This window comes from Lagopus leucura, unplaced genomic scaffold (assembly GCF_019238085.1).
Source record: "Lagopus leucura isolate 7727_CA_CO unplaced genomic scaffold, USGS_WTPT01 Super-Scaffold_100057, whole genome shotgun sequence".
Classification (NCBI taxonomy): Eukaryota; Metazoa; Chordata; class Aves; order Galliformes; family Phasianidae; genus Lagopus; species Lagopus leucura.
This window is the reverse complement of record NW_024962303.1, coordinates 357402-376368: the sequence shown is the minus strand read 5'-3', so window position 1 is coordinate 376368 and position 18967 is coordinate 357402. Positions and strand designations below refer to the sequence as shown.

The 18967-nt window shown below is 54.6% G+C and overlaps 4 protein-coding genes across 5 annotated transcripts; all 4 read right to left on the bottom strand.

Moving 5' to 3' along the window:
• Positions 1 to 1265: 1265 nt before the first annotated feature.
• Positions 1266 to 2969, bottom strand: GPR119 (G protein-coupled receptor 119). The gene has a single exon (XM_042886457.1). It carries the CDS (start codon positions 2730 to 2732, stop codon positions 1770 to 1772), a length of 963 nt encoding a protein of 320 aa, XP_042742391.1. The 5' UTR covers positions 2733 to 2969; the 3' UTR covers positions 1266 to 1769.
• Positions 2970 to 4596: 1627 nt separating this feature from the next.
• On the bottom strand, positions 4597 to 10826 carry SLC25A14 (solute carrier family 25 member 14). Of its 2 annotated transcripts, none has more exons than XR_006181543.1 (9): positions 10498 to 10640; positions 10224 to 10318; positions 8313 to 8398; positions 7982 to 8077; positions 7248 to 7372; positions 6093 to 6228; positions 5791 to 5871; positions 4911 to 5051; positions 4597 to 4800 (listed from the first exon to the last, which is right to left on the bottom strand). XR_006181543.1 is itself a non-coding variant. In XM_042886458.1 (9 exons), exons 1-9 carry the CDS (start codon positions 10779 to 10781, stop codon positions 5010 to 5012), a joined length of 873 nt encoding a protein of 290 aa, XP_042742392.1. In that variant the 5' UTR covers positions 10782 to 10826; the 3' UTR covers positions 4597 to 5009. The 2 variants fall into 2 exon arrangements, 1 of the variants encoding a protein (XP_042742392.1); XM_042886458.1 differs by adding an exon at positions 10718 to 10826 and having other exon boundaries at positions 4597 to 5051; positions 10498 to 10645.
• A 376-nt stretch (positions 10827 to 11202) lies between these two features.
• Positions 11203 to 13511, bottom strand: RBMX2 (RNA binding motif protein X-linked 2). Its single transcript, XM_042886431.1, has 6 exons — positions 13465 to 13511; positions 13281 to 13396; positions 13048 to 13099; positions 12847 to 12976; positions 12562 to 12742; positions 11203 to 12171 (listed from the first exon to the last, which is right to left on the bottom strand). The coding sequence occupies exons 1-6, from the start codon at positions 13467 to 13469 to the stop codon at positions 11729 to 11731; spliced, it is 927 nt and encodes a 308-aa protein (XP_042742365.1). The 5' UTR covers positions 13470 to 13511; the 3' UTR covers positions 11203 to 11728.
• Positions 13512 to 13548: 37 nt separating this feature from the next.
• Positions 13549 to 17860, bottom strand: RAB33A (RAB33A, member RAS oncogene family). The gene is made up of 2 exons (XM_042886469.1): positions 17614 to 17860; positions 13549 to 14036 (listed from the first exon to the last, which is right to left on the bottom strand). The coding sequence occupies exons 1-2, from the start codon at positions 17830 to 17832 to the stop codon at positions 13581 to 13583; spliced, it is 675 nt and encodes a 224-aa protein (XP_042742403.1). The 5' UTR covers positions 17833 to 17860; the 3' UTR covers positions 13549 to 13580.
• Between the last annotated feature and the right edge of the window lie 1107 nt (positions 17861 to 18967).

The following is an 18967-nucleotide window of genomic DNA, read 5'->3' as shown; positions in this document are numbered from 1 at the left end:
CGAGGGAGGAGGAGCGAATCGGGGACGCGGACGGACGGACCCCGCTGCAGTGCGGGTCGGTGCTCCGCCTCCCGCTCGGTACAAAAGCGTGTCATCGTGTACCGTCAGTCCGTCCCCCCGTGCACAAGGAGACGCCATCCCTGCCGCAGATGGCAACGCCGCTGCCAGGCGGCCCCGCGCCCGAGCACCAACCCTGCCCGCAGCAGACGCGAGGAGCAGGAGGCCCGCTTGTCTCCGTTCCCAATGGGCGCTCGCAGGCGTGTTAGAGGAGGCAGAGGACGGCTTCAGTGTTGGCAGATACTCAGCAAGGATGGGTCGGCTTTGCAAAGCAACAGCTGGTGGAGCCCACGCCGTGCCAAGCGCGGACAGCAGCCACGTCACGCTGACACGCGATGTGCTGATCCCCACAACTGAGTCAGAGCGGAGCCACCTACCAGACCCACCTGTGAGGTATCAGTTCAACCCACGGAGTCCATCTGTTCTGTGTGAGCCTTATCTCAGGCTCTTTCCTTCATGCACAGGATCCGTTGTGTGGTGTTTGCTCTCCCAGGCATAGAGATGGGTGCCACAAGCTGCCTGCTGCTCTTGTTTTGGTCTTAGGAGGGTGCTTTTATTTTCATCTGTTCCTCTGAGATGATGATGAGGATGGCCTCAGGACTGAGGCAGGTTCTGCATGTGTATGGGATCAAGCCTTGAGCCTTCATCTCTACCAGCAGGGCAGGTGACAGAAGAGGAACCAACTACTGTTCGCATAAAGCATCCCCAGTTTTCAGATGGAAGCAAGTCCCTAGCTCTGTAGCCTGTTTTAAAGGGAAATGTTCCTGCTGTGTGGATTTTACAAGTCGTTACAATTTTACAAAAAGCAATTAGATAACATCACAGCCTCTGGCAGGACCAGCAGTCTGTCCATCACTGCTGTGTGGCACGAGGTGCACCGAGTGCTGTGTGCTCCCATCTGCAGTCAGTGTAGAGGCATCCTTATCACCCCATAAACAGCCCTATGGCATCGGTGGGACAAAGCAGCTCTTCCACACAAGGTTTTCCCTGTCTCCAAGGCAGTCCTTCCTGCTCAGCACTGAGTCAGTCACTCATTAACTTGCTTTACAGCTCAAACCAAACAGTAACAACACAAACCGGTGCTGCCCTGCACCTCTCCCAGGCACACCACACCTGTTCAGCTTTTGCTCCAGTGCACATAAGCCAAAGAACAGCCACCCCTTCCCCGCTGCATTACAGCAGAGACCCCAGACCCCTCACCTCTGCCTCTAAGATCGATCCTAATCAGAGGATGGTTTGAGGGACAGCCCAGATTGCATGTGTTGGATTGCAAGTTTGGTTTAGGTAAGGCAGTGATAGGGAGCGACAGAGCCAACACAGTGAGAGCAGCCCTGCCCCATGTGCTGGTGGGGAAACTGGCCCAGACAGCTGTGCTGCAAGGCAGAAGGGACAGCAGAAGGCTCTCAGGTCTGGGCTGGGGACAGCCAGGTGAAAAGTGAGTGATCTCAGTCTGTGGAAGGCTTGGTCCCACCGGACACTAAGCTGCTCTTGCTGAAGCTCTCCAAGCAAAATTCAACATGTGCCACGCACCTGCAATTTGGGGTGCCCTGGAGCTGGTGCAGAACTGGCTGTGCTGGTTGTGCTGTGTCTAAGCACGCAGAGCTGTCCTACCCCATATAGGATCTATTCCACAGCTGGCAGCCCTCAGGTTCACAGTCCTGGTGAAGGAGACAAGCTGGAAAGAAAGCCAACGGTAGCCACTCCTAACCACATCAATCCTGGAGCTGCAAGCACGACACAGCAGGAATGGACTCGGTCCCTCTGCTGGGGAAACAGCAACCCTTCCCCAAATGAAGGACTTTCCTCTTCACACCAGCAGCCAGCTGGGAGAGCTGCTGCCGCACGTCCTTCTGCCGGTAGGAGTAGAGCAAGGGGTTCAGGAGGGAGTTGCACAGTCCCAACAGCCAGAGGTAGCTCTCAATGACTCTGTAATGGAAGCACTTGGTACACACAATTTGCACGATGCCAGCGATGAAAAATGGCAGCCAGGACAGCACAAAGCAGCCGACCAGCATGGCCACGGTGCGCATGGCCTTCATGTCACTGGTGCTGCCCCTGGCCAACCCCGCACGTTCCGCTTCCCGGATTTGTTGCACGTGCACAGAGGCAATTTTCAACATGTCACAGTAGAGGTAAACGAAGAGAAACAGGACTGGAAAGAAGCCCATGCAGGAGATAATGAGAATGTAGCTGAGGTGGAAGACCCTGAAGAAGGAGCATTTTTCCTCGAGGGAGATCTTCCGAAAGCCTGGGATAAGGAGTGGGAGAAAGCCAACGATACCAGCAAGCAGCCAGAGCGCCACCAAGTGCAGCGCTACCCGCGTGCCCGTGACCAGCTGGTGATAGTGGAAAGGCTTTCTGATTGCCAGGTGCCTGTAACACGCGACCAGGGTCAGGGACAGGATAGAAGCAGCAGAAGAGGATGTCACAAAAGCCATTCGCAGGACACAGAAGATCTGCTTGGGATGAACGTGCTCAAAGAACTCCCCTCTGACCAGACCTACAACCGACAAACCAACTATGGCATCTGCAGCAGCAAGATTAAGGACAAAATAGTGTCCCTTGTAGCCGGTCTTCCAGATAAGGCGAAGGAGGGCAATGGCCACCAGCACGTTGGCAGCGATGATGAGCGGAGCCAGCACAGCAAGGATGATTCCCATAGCCAAGCTAGCCATGTCTGGCACTGCGGGGCACAACCCAAAGATGGTATGTCCACAGCACGACCCTAGAGCATTCCTCACCTGGGGCTTCTCAGTAGGCACAGCTCAGTAAGCAGGCAATGGGCGGCTGTGAGTGCAGCACCTCGCTCTCCAGGTGGTGCCTCAGGCTGCAGAGCAGAGTTCTGCTGTGCCAGAAGGGACCGATGCACTCACAGCACCCGCTGTGCCCACGGAGGTCCCTCCCCTCGTGCCACGTTTCCAGACAACCCGAGAGCAGGAGGGTGAGCTCAGAGCCCTGAACAGGAAGGCTGTGTGAGGCTGGGCTGACGCCACTCTCCTCCCTAACAGCCCACTCCTGCTCCCCTGGCTCCCTGCCCCACCAGCAGGGCAGCAGCCCCCTGCACAGGGTGTTTCAGCATCTTCCATTCCAGGGCAGCCCATGCTGCTGTCGGCCTCTCCATCATCTCCTACTGCAACCACGAGACCTGCCTGGGGGCTGTGGTCCATTTCAGCAACAGGATCACGCCCTGATCACTCCCCCTTGTCCAGTGGTTCTGCTGTGGTGGCAGGCAGGGAGCTGAGCAGCCCAGCCAAGCGCTAAGGACCTGAGCAGAGCCAGTGCCTGGCTTTGACACAGGTGCAGATAAAGGAGAAAAGCCCACCAAGATGTACAGGTGGTACAGCTCATGAGGCTTCTGCAGGGTCATTGCCAGAACTACAGCAGCCTCATCCCATAGGGACCAAAGAAATAACACTGAGCCCTTTAAATAAAGCTGCCTCTCCTGGACCAAGAAGCGGAAAAACCAGAGCTGCCAGGAAACAGGGAAGGCTTCAGCCTTCCTCAGTCAAATAGCAACCAAGGCGAGCGGGCTGCTCAGGAGAGGCTGAGCACAACCAAGGTCAGGGTACAGCTGAGAAGGCAGCCAAAGGCAGAGCATGGCACAGGGCAGGATGTAGGTGCCGAGGGTGGAAAGAAGAGCCTCCCCCCAGCACTTCACATCAGAAAAAACAAAGCCAAAAACCCATAAGAGGCCACAAATACACTTCATGCATTTCTGAGGAGCTGCTTGTAGAGCTTTGCTCCTGAAGAACAAAGATGGGACAGCAATGGCTGTCAGCAAGGAAATTACAACCACCAGCACAGCTGCACAGAAGGCTCTGCTCCAGAACTCAAGCTACAGAAACATGAAGGAAGCCAAACGAATGTGTAGAATTACTGTTAACATTCTTCTCTCCAATGGATTCACACTGACCCATCACATCTCTACGTCTTTACTTTGAATATTCAGAATGCTTTTCAAGAGTAAGGCAAGCTGAAGCATGCAAACATCGTTTGCTTTCGATCCTCTGCTCCCAGCCCCTGGTAGCTTGCAGTTTACCTCTGGAACTGACCCTCCAGCCTTGTAGGATCACCTCCATTCATGGCACTATTCAAGTCCACGAGTCCAGAGGCCTCACCTTCCTCATGCATTCAACCAGGTCCCTACAGAACCACCCATATCTGCCTCTCTCCTTTGTTTGGCTGAACATCCCTTGTGCAATCTGCACAGAGGTCACTTTGCAGCAGTCTCAAGCAGGAAGCATTGCTGCACATCACACGGAACCTTCATCCAGACCAAAGCTCTCCCACAGAGGAGGAAGGAAGGAGGGATAAAAGCTGCTTTTATGGCACCATCATTTCCTGACTATCCAGCTGTCTTTTAGAAATGCATTCATGGCAATGAAGTTTGAAGACTGAAGAAAAAATAATGTATTTAGGGGGGAAAAAAAGGATATATGGTGTGCTGGAAAAAAACCCTTATGTTTCCAAGGACAGACACAGCATCTGCTCTGAAAAAATATACCTATGCTAAGTCTGCACAAACACGAACTCATGCCATCCAGTCAATAAATAATTTAATGAGGTTACAGGAAAACATGACAGCACCCCTGTCCAGCTTCCAGCCTTGCCCCACAGGTATGGCAGAACAAAGTACGTGAGTCAAACAAACCACAGCTGCATCAAAAGGCCACTGGAATGCACAGATCTTCACAGAAGATATTGCTTCAGGCCCAGACACTCGTGCACAGTGAACACTCGCCTCTGTGTGGAACAAAGCATGCAGTACCTGCCATCAGCCTCCCAGTTACACTTCAGCCAGAACCAACCTTCAGGGACCACAAATGTGGGGGAGGAGGAGAATCCAGACCCACATGTAACAAAACATCAAAACGTGGGGATGGTGAAATGAAGGCTGCAGCAAAACACTGCTGTGAGCCTTGAAGATGACACTCGTGGAATGAAGCTAGCTCTCAGAATGGAAGTCGCTTCAGTTGCTCATATGTGATAAAAAACTGAAGGGAAAGTCAAGGAATTAGGCCAAATACATCCAGCAACTGCAATGCACCTCCCTCATAACCAGGCCAAACCCCACAAGGCAAGGCAGGCAGATCAGCATAGCATAGCTGAAAACCAACAGGGGAATCCCCCTCTTCCAGGCAGCATAAAGTGATTTGTACAGATGGAAGAGAGCTGTGGAAGGAGGCTACCAGGAGAGGGAAGAAACTGACCCAAAAATCAAGGTGGCCAAGGCTTGCCTGGACCACTAGGAAAGGGAAATCACTCCAACTGGGTTTTTCTAAGCAGGAACTTCTTTAAAACAAATTCTATACACCACATCAGAGGGAATGAAGAAACCAGTACAGCAACACAGCTGTGACTGAGCTGCAGAGCAGGTCAGCACCTGTCTCAGGAGAAGAATATTCCCCAGGCTTCCCTCCTAAAGCAGAAGCCAATCTTGAAACTGCTGCGACTGCAGCAGCTCAGGCTCAATGGAAAGCTTAAAGCCACGCACTCGAAAGCACTCACTTTACAGGAAAATGCTTGTGCTGCTGCACTGCAAGTCCCTGCATAAACCACCACAGAGCTGTCAGAAGGAGCAGCCACAGCCAGTGGTGCTTTTTGGCACTCGAAGCACCTGCAGTCAATGTCTGTCCAAGCCTAACAGGGGATCTGCTCTGAACTTCCATTTACAGCTCAGTCTTCCCCTGCTTGCCCACACTCATCACCTCCCAGCAGCATAGTGAAGGATACAATGATGTTCCAGGGACCAAGCCGAAGCCAGTTAGGCCAGAAACCTTTATAGAGTGCAAAGAACCCTTCACTCTTCCATGTCTGGGAGGAAAGAAGAGACAGATCAGTTATCACTCAACTTAGGATCAGTCACAGACTCTGTAGAGCCAAAGAGGAGCTCTGCTGTGAGAACACCACCACGCTCTGGGCTCGGCCATTCAGCCAGTTTTCAACACACCTCACTGTCTGCTCACCCAGCCCATGTTTTAACAGCAGCCAGCCTCCTAAAAACAGCGTTTTGCCCACCTGTGTCACCTCCTTACCTTCACAAGACCATCCAGAGTGCCCTTGTAGAGCTCCACACTGCCCACTATCGCTCGCTGGTTCATCATCCGTGTCCGCACCACATCCACAGGGTTGGAGGCAATTGCTCCTGCCAGCCCACATGTAAAACTGGACCTAGATGTACCAGAACATTAGAGAGAAATAGCTCTGAGCTCAGACAGGCACAAGAGTACTTTTCAATTCCACGAAAGGCATTCAGCAATAAACATTAGCTGTCCTGTCTGCTCCCACCCAGAACCAATAGCACACACTGAGACTCAGAGAGCTAAGGAAGCAAAATGCTCAGCTCCATCTGATGAAGATCCTGCCAGAGCCCACTGCCAGGTCTCCACAGGGCTGTCTGCAGTCCAGCAAGTGCTGACAGGGTGACACAGACCTGAAGGCAGGCTCTTGGAAATGCACATCCTTCTCCCCAAAGCAAACATTTCTTCGTGGCAGGGAAGGAGGAAGACCAAAGGCAGCCATAGGGAGCATGCAGTCTCCTCCCTGCACACATGGTCTAGTGCTTGTCACCTTCAGCCCACAGCAGGTAAACCCAACAGAAGCACTGAACACCTCCAGCTAAAGTGTCTGCTAAAAGAATAATAGGAAAATGTAGGTGAAGAAAGACTTTGGGAAGTTTCTAATCTACCCCCTGTTCAGAGCAGGGCTGACTTCAAAACTAGGTCAGATTGCTCAGTGTATTCTTCCAGTATCAGTTTTGCAACTGTTTGTTTCATAAAACTCTGATAGTGCCTGCAATCTGACATCTTCTGTAGAGGAGAACCTCGGACTGGAGCAGCTCTTTCACCTTCTGCTACCATTCATCACACCTAGAATCCTGCCAGGTTCACACCGTGGCAGCAAAACGGAGCAATGGCATTTCTGGTAACCAGGGAACTGAATTCAAGCTTTTATTTCACTTCACCAGAAGGATTTCTGCCACGTTCCTTCTCCAGGGAGGTCTCTCTAGGGATGCTTTCTGGGCACCCATAGCTGCTCCAGTCAACACAGCAGATCCCTCAGAAGCACTGAGCTTGTTCTTGGCAGCTCCAGAGCTCTTGCTCTATAAACAGATCTCCAAATCCCACCTTGCTTCTCTGCCTCACACACTGCCAAGCTTGGAGAGCGCAGCAACCGCAGCAAATACTCACACAAAGTGGGTAAAGATTGTATCACCCATCAGGCCTGACAGAATCAAGTGCTTCTTGGTGATGTCGTAGACTGGCAGTTCCACCCCAACCACAATGGCAGCTCTCTGGGCTGTTGGAACAACACCCTGCAGAACACAAACGTCAGTCACAAGCATGAACTGCTGCCTTGAGACCCACAGCTGGCATAACACCTCTTCCCAGCCTCCTCTCTTGTCTTTCTCTTGACAGGACACCTGGTACCCTCATCATCCCACCTTGCAGCTGAAGCTTGAGGTAGAGCTTGCTCCCTGTCTCCCACTGTACCTCCAAAGCCAAGGAGGACTCCTCCATCCTCCTCCCTAGCAGTTTTACTACAGCCAGATTAACCAGATCTGCTTCTCTCTAGCCCACAAAGGAATAAGGCTATAATTCACTTTTCCTCACCAGCATACTGAAATTTCAACACCAGAAAAGATCCCATACCACAGAAGTCCCAATCTACCTGCCCAGACCTACATACTGCTCTGACCAGGTCTGACTGGCCCAGTGCTGACACTGCCACAGCACAGACCCAATCTCCACACAGACATGCTTCCGTTTGCCTGCTAACGAGGAGAAGGACTTCACTGCCTCCCCTGGCTCACAGTTCTCCTCAAGAGCTGCACTTGGGCTCAGAGAAGGAGCAGCAAACAAGTTGAGGAAGCTTTTAATTCTCATGCTAGTGGAGGTGAGGGGTTGCCAGCAGTGGTGCTCACCCTCCAGAGGCCTCGGGTGCCCTCTTGCTGGTAGATGTCGATGAAGCTGCCTATCATGCCACCCTGGAACAAACTGCCTTGAGCTTGCATTCGAATCTGAAAGAAATGTGCAAGTGAGGGGCACAGCATCAGCAGGCGATGAGCTCAATTGATTTCCTGGCACAAAGGAACAAGAGAGCAACTCCCATTCATAACAAGCCCAAATGAGCAGAACTAATGTCAGCAGTGGCTTAGAGAGCACCTCACTGCAGCTGGGAGAGATGCAGCTTTGTTAGAAAGCAGGAGCATGTGACAAACTGCACTGGGCTCACTGGGCACACACACTTCTTACCTTCAGCACATCTGTCGGATTGGCAAGGGCAGAGGAGATCACCCCTGAAACCACTCCACAGATTACATTGATTAGCAACGTTTCATCTGCAATCGAGAAAAGAAAGTCAGGTCCTAAAGGTCTGAAGAGAAGGCGCTGCACTGAGCAAGCAGCTCTGGAAAGAACACAAAAGCTAAATTCACAAATCACATGGTGAAGCTGCACAAGCAGAAACTGGCCATTCACCACCAGCTGACAGCAGACCTATCTGCAGCTGCCAGAGACAAAAAGCAGAGGCTGAAACAGCAACACGCTGTCAGAGAGAAGCAGGTCTGACTGCCAATCTAGATGATCAGACAAATAAAGGGCTGCTACACAAGAAAGTGCTAAACAATCATCTGAGATCTCAGCGCCCAGGGATGCATTTCTCATAATGGATAATGGCAAGACGGAGGGGCAACTAAACACTTCTCAAGGCAATCTGACATCAATTAGTTTTAATTTGGAGCCAGCTGGCCACACTCAGAATATGCAGCCTCCCTGAAAAATAGAGAGTAGACGATCCAGGCAGAGAAAGTTAGAGGCAATTAGTTCCAGAGAAGGAAAAAAATCCAAGATTTCCAGGTCCAGTATTAGATTGATGGTTATATTGGAAAAAAGGCCCTTTGCTGGTACTGACCACAGCACTTCCCAGAGGAGACCAGGCCACGTGCTGCCCCAGGCCTGTAGGGAGACAAACATTCAAACAACAGTACTCACAACTGGAAATGCTGCAACAAGTGAGGTGGGCAGCCCAGAGCACACGCACAGAACCATCCGCAGGGAGAGGCGTCACTCAAGAAGAGAACAGCCCCTGGAAAACAGGCCTAGTGCATTGCACACCTGGTCCTCTCGCTGGTGTGAATCTCACACCTCACTTTCCCAGGCTGAACATCATAAAGTATTCACTCATGATGGGACAGGATAATAGAACTGCACGTGCAGCTCCTTCAGTAAAGAAATCTTCAACTTTGGCAGCTCTACTATCATACAAGTAAGAGCAACGGAGGTTCCTGTCACCAGAGTCAAGAGTACACACTGTTTCTTATCTCTTTAATCACTGCAAAAGCTCATGAATTGGACAACTTCCTAACCAGAGCTGCTGTATTCCAGCAGAAGGACTTCAAGAGGACAACAGGAAAGGCTTCCTAGTGAAGGTTACAACCCAAGTAACACAGAGCAGTGCAGGGAGCACAGCTGGGATACCACAAAATCACAGAATGATCTGGGTTGCAAAGGTGCACAGTGCTCATCCAGTTCCAACCCCCTGCTGTGTGCAGGGTCACCAACCAGCAGCCCAGGCTGCCCAGAGCCACCTCCAGCCTGGCCTTGAATGCCTGCAGGGATGGGGCATCCACAGACTCCTTGGGCAACCTGTTCCAGTGCCTCACCACCCTCTGGGGGAAAAACTTCCTCCTAATACGCAACCTAACCCTCCCCATCTCAGTTTAAAACCATTCGCCCCTGTCCTATCACTATCCACCCTCGTAAACAGCTGTTCCCACTCCTGTTTATACACTCCCTTCAAGTAATAAAGATACATATGACATCTTTCCTGAAGCTAATGAGAAGAGATGGGCCTCTGTCAGTACACTGGAGGTTTCCTGGGATCTGATGCTGCAAAACAAAGATGAAAGCTGGGGAAAGCATGTTCAGCTTACGGACCATTTCTGTAACTGTGGGCGGCGTCAAGTGCAGTGAGATTCCAACTGGTGCTGCAGCCTATCCCTGCATGTAACACAGCCACACGGCACGAAGCGAGAACTCCATCTCTTGAAGAACCAGAGCCGGGAAGGGCAGGGAAAGGAACGAGCAAACCCACACAGAACAGAGCATGCAGCACCGCGCCGCGGATGTCTGGCAGAGGAGCTGCACCACGTTCCTACCACAGACCTTCCAGGCGCTCCACGAACAGCCGCTTCAGGCTCTGGTAGATGCCGATCTTGATGGTGCCGTAGGACGCCTGTCTCAGCAGCGCAGGGGCGATCCTGAGCGAGGGAGCAAACGGCGGCAGCTGAAGCTCCCAGCAGGGCGGCACCACGGGGCGCAGCGCCGGCCGCCGAGAGGCGCCTTGTGCCGTGACCATCCCGCAGCGACGCCGACACACCGCCCTCACACCGCCGCCGGCCCCGCGCAGCCCCTCAGCCCCCCCCGGCTCCGTGCTTACCCCGAATAGAGGGCGCGGCCGCCCTCCTCGCGGCAGATGCGGAACAGGGCGTGGAACATGCCGCGGTAACGCACCTCGCGGAACCGCGCATCGGCGCTCTGGCCCTGCACCTGCAGGCGCGTCTTGGTCAGGTCCACGGGGAACGTGCCTGCGGGGAGAGCGGCCGTCAGCGCCCCGCCGGCCCCGCGCCGATGCCCGCCGCCCGCCCGCCACACCTCACCAAATTCGGCCACGATGGAGGCGAGCCCGCCATACACGAAGGGTTTCCAGTTCAGCGCGGACATGGCATGGCGGAGCGCGCCGCCGCGCCGGGCCGGACACTGCCTCGCCTCGCCCCGCCCCGGAACCAGAAGCGCCCGGAACCGGAAGCGCACTGCGACGCACTGCAGGCGGATGGCGCCCCCTGGCGGCGAGGCGCCAGCAGCTCGCTCTCGGAGTTCCGGTTCCATCAGCGCCGCCCGCTAAGAACGGAGAGCGAGGAGACGGGCGAGGGCTGCAGCTGCGAGACCGACTGAAATCACCCCGAAACCCACTGGGTAGACGGCGGAGAAAGCTACTCAGCGAAGCAAGGGCTCCGGTAGCAACCAGATGCGGCTCAAAGTCATCGCTGCGTTCTCTCCATTGCCGTCGATGTTCAGTCCAAACAGCACAACGAAAGAGTTCACCTTTCCCTGATAACCCGACACAGAAGCGGTGCTCCCAGTGTTGTCTGTTCTGGTTAGTGGATCAATTTTATTAAAAGGAGTTTACAACAAAAAACATGAACAGCAATGGCTCAGCAGCACAGCCTTGGAGGTCCATCTCATAAACAAAGTCAGTGGGACAGGCTGGGGGCACAAAGCACTTATGCCCGCCTGCAGGCTCCCACCGGCCCCGCTGCAGACAGGGGTGCTCCCACTGAACATGGGCAGTTTGGGGTCCATAGCATCCTGCTGCTCAGCACCCCTACTGCCCATGCTGCGCCGTGAGCCCCTCCACAACTGTCTGTGAGATGCCACTGCACAGAAGGGCTGAGCGAGGCAGCGACAGAGCTCACATCCCAGTCCACAGCACAAAGAAAGCCTTGTCTGAGGAGCAAACGAGTCAAAGCTGTGTGTGAGATGACGCACCACCAGCTGTGGTACCTTCAAGGACACACCAGGAAGCTGCAGACAGCTCCTGGTGCAGCTCACAGAGCGCAGCTGTCTCTTGGTGGGCACAGCTGTGGACCAGAGGGTGCTCGCACCAGGGCTCAGCGATGGCTGGAATCTCTGGTGGAACCACGCTCCCTGTGCTTGGAATGGGGCTCTCTGGTGCTGCTCTCCCACCGGTGCCTGGATCTGCTTCCTTCAGGACACTCTTCTCGCCGGCTGCCATGCCCCTCACCCTTCCTGCTAACCTCTCCTCTCTCCTCCCGTGAACCATTCTGCCCTCTGTGTTCCTGAGAGCTCTTTTCCCCTCTCCTCCCCAGAGACCTCTGGTGCCTCTGCTCCTCCTCATCTCGCTGTGTCCTGCTCGCATGTTTCCTCTCAGACTCACTGCAGGACTGCTGACTCCCACCAGCATATCGGTCATAGCCAGGATCTTCCTTCTCCTTTTTAATCTTGATCCTCGGATGTGCCTCTTCAGCAGACGCTGCTCTCTTTGCAGCCTGAGAGCTCTGCTTTTGCCGATCATGTTTACTCTTCTCTTTATCTGAAACAAAAGGTTCGTCTTTAGAGATGGACAGTCCTGCAAGCATCATCTCCACAAGCTCTGTTACAGAGCACCAGCTTTTTTTTTTTCTTTAATAAAAAAAAAAAGGGCTTTATTTTGAACCTTTCTTCTCCCTGTCCTCCACTGTCCATCCACCTCTCCCCCCTTGCAACATCCTTTCATACTAGGATCTTTGGAGGGTGGGGGTCAATGATCACAGATAAGGGTAAATACTGGCAGTGTGACACAGACCACAGAGTACAGCCTGGACATTAGGGTTGCATCTCTTTTCAAGAGGATACCTATCCCTGCTGTATGCTGAGCTAAGAGTCCCTGAGACCCACACAGATCCTCCCACCCAGGGTAAAGACTGGTAGAAATGCATTTCACCTTTCTGCTTTTGGACTGGCGTGTCGTCATCCTCCAACGAGGAATCTGACGACGTATGAGGTGGCGTTTTCACCCCGCAGCCCTTTGCATGGAGGGCTTTTGTGACATCATCCAAATCATCCGAATCCTTGGGAGGCCGATAGTTGGCCACGTGGTCCACACGGATCGTCCTTCCTTTGATCTAGGACAGGAGGCAGCAAAGCATGTGCTGTGGGCCAGTGGCTGATGGAGCTCCTCCCTGACGTGATGCAGTGCTCCAGGAGCTGCTGCAGCCCCAGCACTCACCTTGATCCCATTGAAGTTATCAACAGCAAGAACGGTGCTCCTCTGGTCCTCATAGCACAGAAAGCAAAACCCTTTAGACTTCCCGGTCTTCTTATCCCGCACCAGATTAATGTTCACCACCTCCCCGTACCTGAAACACACCATCAGCAGCCACAGAGCAGGGCTATAGGGGCACAGCAAGAGGAGGGGGTGGGCACTTACTGCGAGAACACACAGATGACGTCCCCCTCTGTTAGCTGGTAGGGCAGCCCGCCTGCAGGGAGGGGAGGGGGCAGCCATGTGAGGCGACCGGGCTCAGCACGGAGCCCCAGAACAGGGCTCATCAGAGAGACCAGCTCAAGGCTCAGCACGGAGCCCAGCTCAGGGCTCAGCACAGCCTCCCGCCGCTCTCCTCACGCCCTCCACACCGCCCCCCCCACGCGGCCTACACGTACCGATGAAGACCCAGGCGCTGTCCTTGTACTCGGCGTGCCACGACACCGCTTCACTCACGCCCAGCTCCGCCTCCCGCGCGTTCAGCTCGTTGATCAGCTTCACTTTGGTCAGCGGGCTGAGGGCGATGGGCACCGTTAGCACCGGCCGGGCGCGAACCCCCCGCCCGCCCCCCACCGAACCTACTTCATGATGGCGGCGGCGGCGCGCACTGCGCATGCGCCCCGCTCCGGCCGCGCATGCGCGCCGAGCAAAGCAACGAGTCCGAGCGCAGGGCTCCGCACAGACTTTATTGAAGGCGCTCAGCACGGACACGCGCTTTTACCGTGGGCGTCGCGCGACTGCTCCAGCTTCTGCGCCCGGCCCGGCCGCTTCTCCACATCGCGATAGAGCAGCGATTTCTGCGCCTTCAGCCGACAGGCCAGGCACATGAAGATGGACTCCACGTTCTGGCTCTCCTTAGGGTCCTTGGCTGAGGTTTCGAACAACAGCATGTTGTGAGCGTCGGCAAATTTGAGGGCCATGCTGGACGGCACTTGGATCAGGTCCTTCAAGTCACACTTGTTCCCTACCAGCACTTTGGGGACGAGCGGGGACACGGCATGCCCGTTGCACTCCTCGATCCACATCTTGAGGTTGGTGAATGATGTCATCTTGGTGACGTCATACACGAAGACCACGGCGTGCACGTTGCGGTAGTAATGCTCCACCATGCTCTTCCGGAACCGCTCCTGCCCGGCCGTGTCCCACACCTGCACCTAGAAGCACAACACGGGGCTCTTGAGGCTGCTGGAGCGCCGGGTGCCCAGTGAGCAGGCATTTTGCTGCAGCAGGAAGGTGTGCTGCAGCTGCTCCGACAACCGGTGGGCAGCACGCTTTCATCCCTGTGCTCTGAGGGAGAAAAGTCCCAGCCCGATGACTTACCTTCCCCAGGAGTGCATTGCTGGGCTGGTGCGCTCAGCCAGCATCCCCACCACCAAGTGCACAAAGCACTGCTCCTTTCAGAAATGTCACAATAGATTAACACGTCGGCCCACCTGATGCTATGCTGTTAAGAGAACCCTGAAAATGGTGTACGCATGAAGGAGGCAGGGCAAAGAGCAGCATTCCTGCGTGGAGCTCTGCCTGAGGGAGGAAGCAGCTGAGAAATAAGGGTTGGGATTAAAGAGCAGAGAGCTCTGGAGATAGGGCAGTGGGCAGTTCCAGCCTGACCAGGAACAAGAACTGGATGAGGCCCTCTGCAGACGGGCAGAGCCTCACATTCACAGGTCCTTCTGGAGGCCTCCAACCATTCCTGTGTATGCTGGAGGGGCAACACAGCAGAGCACAAAGTGTGAGATTCCTGGAGAGCATTGGTGGCAACTTCATGACCCAAGTGATAAAAGAGGGGAAGGTGCTCTGCTGAGCCAGCTTCAGCAGGGCAGCTGTCAAGGTCAAAGGCATCTCATCAATTATTTTGATTGCCCAGGGAGGTTGTGGAGTCCTCCTTCTCTGGAGATATTCAAGACCCACCTGGACATCTATTTGGGAACCTGCTTTGGAGGGGGGTTGGACACAATGATCTCTGGAGGTCCCTTCCAACCCCTATGATTCCATGATTCTGCAATCAATGTGATTCTGTGATTAACCATGAGGTGGTGGAGTTCAGGATCCTGAGCAGAAGGAGCAGAGCAAAATGCAAGACCACAACAGTGAGAGCAGATTTGGGCCTTTTTAAAGATCTGCTTGAAAGAGTCCTGTGAATTAAGGCCCTGTAGGAAAAAGGGACCAAAGAAAGCTAGCTAATAGTGATGTACATCCACCTCTGAGCTCAAGAGCTGTCCATCTGAATGAATAGGAAGTCAGGCAAAAATGCCAGGAGGTACAAGGAGAAGTACAGGGAAGGTGGAAAGTGAGACAAGTGACCTGAGAGGAATACAGACACCATGTGAACCCACAGAGAGGTGGTTTAGAAAGCAAAAACACAACTGGCACTGAATGTGGCAAGAGATGTTAAAGGCACCAGGAATGGCTTTTCCAGGTATTTAGGTGACAAAAAGAAGGCTGGGGACACTTGAATGTTACTTTTGATACCTGTCTGCCTTGAGATCCTCATAGAAAAACTGATGAAGCCGGATGAGCAATAAATTGCATTAGAAACTGGCTGGATGGTCAAAACCAGAGGGTGGTGATCGGTGGTGCAAAGTCCGTTTAGGGGTCAGTTACAGGGGTCATTACTGTGCCCGCTCCTGTTCAGCATCTTCACTGACAATCTGGATGATGGAGCAGTGCATCCTCAGCCAGCCAGGAGGTGGCGAGGTGGGAGGAGTGGCAGATACACCAGGGGGCTGTGCTGCCATCCAGAGGGACCTGGGCAGGCTGGAGAAACGGGCTGACAGAAGCCTGCTGAAGTTCGACAACCCCAGGACACTGAGCGGACACACAGCTGGGAATAAGAGGAGCTCAGGGTCTTGGTGGGCACTGACTCGAACATGAGCCAGCATCGTGTCCATACGACAAAGCTGGCTAATGATATCCTGGGCTGCATTAAGCAAAGTATTGCCAGTAGGTCAAGGGAGGAGATCCTTCCCCTCTCGTGGGCATTGGTGAGATTACGCCTGGACCCAGCACTCCAGGTCTAGGCTGCCCAGTACAAGAGAGAAATGGAGATTAAAACGGCCTTGAAATGATGAAGGGATTGGAGCAGCCCTCACATGACAGGCTGAGAGCCGGGACTCTTCAGCATGGAGAAGAGAGCTTATGTCATAAATGGTATAAATACCTGCACAGAGGGTGCAAAGAAGCCAGGCTCCTTTCAGTGGTCCCCAGTGATGACAGAAGAGACGTGGACACAAACCAAAACAGCTGGAGTTCTTTCTGAACATCAGGAAGCACTTATTTGCTGTGTGGGTGACAGAGCAGTGGCACAGGCTGCCCACAGGAGCTGCAGAATCCTCCTCCTTGGAGATGTTCAACAGCTGCCTGGATGCAGTCCTGGGCAACCTGCTGTGCGTGGCTTTGCTTAAGCAGGGGGGTCAGACCAGATAGCCTACAAAGGCTCCTTCCAACTCACATCTGGCTGCAAGCCTGATTCTATAAGTCCTGCTTGCTCTTGTAAGTAATGCCTTGAAGCATGGAACTGCCAATTGCTCAAAGTCAATGCTTTCTATATGAACTACTCTGGGCTGTGACAGCGCCTGGCCCAGAATCATTCAGCATGGAAAAGTGCTGGAACAAAGAGGTACTGCTCCTTCATTTCCATGCCTGTTTATCCCACACTGCTTGACTCTGGGCACAGCAGGAGCAGGAGGGTGCATCTCCCCCTCTCTCCTCCCCACTGGGATGGTCCCAGAAGGTGCAATTTGCTGCACTGCCTCCCAGTCCTGCCTGCTGCAGCACAAATCACATCCAAGAAGTAGAAAGCCTGACAACCATTACAAGCTGGTGGCAGCGAGGCAGGCTTTGTGCCAGCCTGCAGTAGGCTCACCACAACACAGATAGGTGGTGTTGAGTGGAACCGGGGAAGGCAGGGGGGGGAAATGAACAACTCTCCTCCTAAAGAGGGGGAGAGAAAGAGATTCACTGACAGTTTAACAGCATAACTGAAGTTCTTATCAACAGACATTAGCTCTGCATTCATGTGATCGGTCCTTTAACTTCTGATCCCCCATTTGTCAGTATTTGCCTCCTCCCTGTCAGCTGCACAGACTGCTGTTTGTTCTGATCCGTGTCACTGGGGAGGCCAAGACCTGCTGCAAACTCTGCTTCCGAGGCAGTTTTGTACCAACTGCAGCCCATCTGTGGATCTGCTCTGATCCATCAGTCAAAGCTCTCTGGTCTGAGCTAATACACTTCTTACAGTTGTGATGCTGGTCTGCATACAGCAAATCAGTCCTGGTCTAGTTCTGTTGGAATTGCATCCTCCTATCGCTTGCTAACACCAGTTCTGAGTGTTAAATCACAGCTGTCAAGCCCCCTGCAACCAGGCAGTGTGAGCCCCGACCTTCCAGCGAGCCCCTGCAGCCACCTGCTCCATGACACACGGCCGTCTGAGCACAGCTCCAGCAGCTCCGGCCCAGCCGGCGGCTCAGCACCCAGCCGTGCCGGATGCCGGCGGCGTTCCGCTCCGCGCCATCGCTTCAAACCCCCCGCAGACTCGAGCCAACATCAAAAAGCAGCAGTGACACGGTCGGCAGACGTCTCCGCAATGAGAAACCTTCCCCGGTTCCCATCCCTCGGGCTCGAATCCGAACGGCCCCCGGGAGGCAGCCGGCGTTCGGGCAGCCCGCGGGCGGTGCGGGGCCGGCCGCCTCCGGAGCCCGATGCGATCCGCCCGCCGGGGCCGCCGCGGCCCACCTTGATGCGCTCCCCCTCGATCTCCACCGTCTTCTCCCTGAAGTCCACGCCGATGGTGGCCTCGGTCTTATCGGGGAAGGTGCCCCCGCAGAAGCGGAAGGTCAGACACGTCTTGCCCACGTTGGAGTCTCCGATGACGATGATTTTGAAGATGCGGGTCTGCACGTAGGGCTCCAGCGAGGAATCCGGGCCCGGCGGCCGCCCTCCTCCCGCCGCCATCCCGCACCGCCGCACCGCACACACAAAGGCTGCGGCTGCGGCGGGCGGAGCGGATCAGGTGGTCGGGCGCAGGAAGGCTGCGGGACCGCCCCGCGCAGCGGCACCGCCGGCGCCCCGCCCCGCACAGCCCCGCGCAGCTCCGTGCGGTGCAGGTCGCAGCCCCCCGGGTCGGCCCCCCTGCTGGCAGCGTCGGAGAGGGCGAAGACTGGGGCTCCTCTTCCCCATCCTTCACAGAAACACAGAACGGCCCGGGTTGGAAGGGACATCAAAGATCACGAAGCCCCAACCCCCTGCCTCAGGCAGGGCCACCAACCTCCACATTTCACAGCAGCCCAGGCTGCCCAGGGCCCCATCCAACCTGGCCTTGAACACCTCCAGGGATGCACGGGGCATCACAGCCTCTCTGGGCAGCTGTTCCAGCACCTCACCACTCTCACAATACAGAACTTCCCCCTGACATCCAACCTCCATCTGCCCTCCCTCAACTTCCAACCATTTTCCCTTGTCCTGCTGTTATCTCCCCTTTCCAAGAGTTGATTCCCCTCCTTTGTAGGCTCCCTTTAGGTACTGAAGGCTGCAATGAGGTCACCCTGCACTGTGCAGGGATACAGGAGCAGCCTGAGGCACGCGCAGCGGGGAGGGAGAGGTAAAGATGGGAGCAAGAGGCATCGGGTCAAATGCACATCACCCAGGGAGAACACTGCTCCAAAGAGGTCTGGGAGAGCACCTGGCTTTCATGGGTAACACGAGACAGATGGGCAGTGCACTACAGCGTGGGAAGAAGGGTGTAACAGAACCCCAAGGGAGAAGCAACCTCCTTGGCCCTTCCCTCTACAGACCCCCAGTGCTCCTGCTGCCCCTGATAACGTAGCCCAGACAGCTCCAGAAGAGATCACAACCCCCTAAAACTGCATGCAGCAGGGCTTGGTAAGAAGTGAAGGAGCCAAAGGCTGGGAAGAATTTCCCAGGGGTCCCCCAGGAGGTCACAGCCGTCCCAGGGCAACAGCACGTAGCTGCCTGCTCCTGCCAATACTGAAAAGACAAGAAGAGGTGCAATAAATCACACAGCGGGCAGAAAAGGTTCACAAACACTGGTCCTGAAACACATGGATTCCCCCCCTTCTGATTTTATGTC

What these genes read in the sequence shown, in the direction of transcription:
- GPR119 (XM_042886457.1), bottom strand. Translation starts at nt 2,732, where the DNA reads ATGGCTAGCTTGGCTATGGGAATCATCCTTGCTGTGCTGGCTCCGCTC.
- SLC25A14 (XM_042886458.1), bottom strand. Translation starts at nt 10,781, where the DNA reads ATGTCCGCGCTGAACTGGAAACCCTTCGTGTATGGCGGGCTCGCCTCC. An exon ending in GCACCCGAGGCCTCTGGAGG is followed by an intron (nt 7,373 to 7,981) that starts GTGAGCACCACT and finishes TGTGTTCTGCAG; the next exon opens with GGTGTTGTTCCAACAGCCCA. An exon ending in ACAATCTTTACCCACTTTGT is followed by an intron (nt 6,229 to 7,247) that starts GTGAGTATTTGC and finishes TGGTACATCTAG; the next exon opens with GTCCAGTTTTACATGTGGGC.
- RBMX2 (XM_042886431.1), bottom strand. An exon ending in CAGCGCCTGGGTCTTCATCG is followed by an intron (nt 13,100 to 13,280) that starts GTACGTGTAGGC and finishes CCCTCCCTGCAG; the next exon opens with GCGGGCTGCCCTACCAGCTA. An exon ending in GCCAGTCCAAAAGCAGAAAG is followed by an intron (nt 12,172 to 12,561) that starts GTGAAATGCATT and finishes CTTTTGTTTCAG; the next exon opens with ATAAAGAGAAGAGTAAACAT.
- RAB33A (XM_042886469.1), bottom strand. Translation starts at nt 17,832, where the DNA reads ATGGCGGCGGGAGGAGGGCGGCCGCCGGGCCCGGATTCCTCGCTGGAG. An exon ending in TCGAGGGGGAGCGCATCAAG is followed by an intron (nt 14,037 to 17,613) that starts GTGGGCCGCGGC and finishes TTGTGCTTCTAG; the next exon opens with GTGCAGGTGTGGGACACGGC.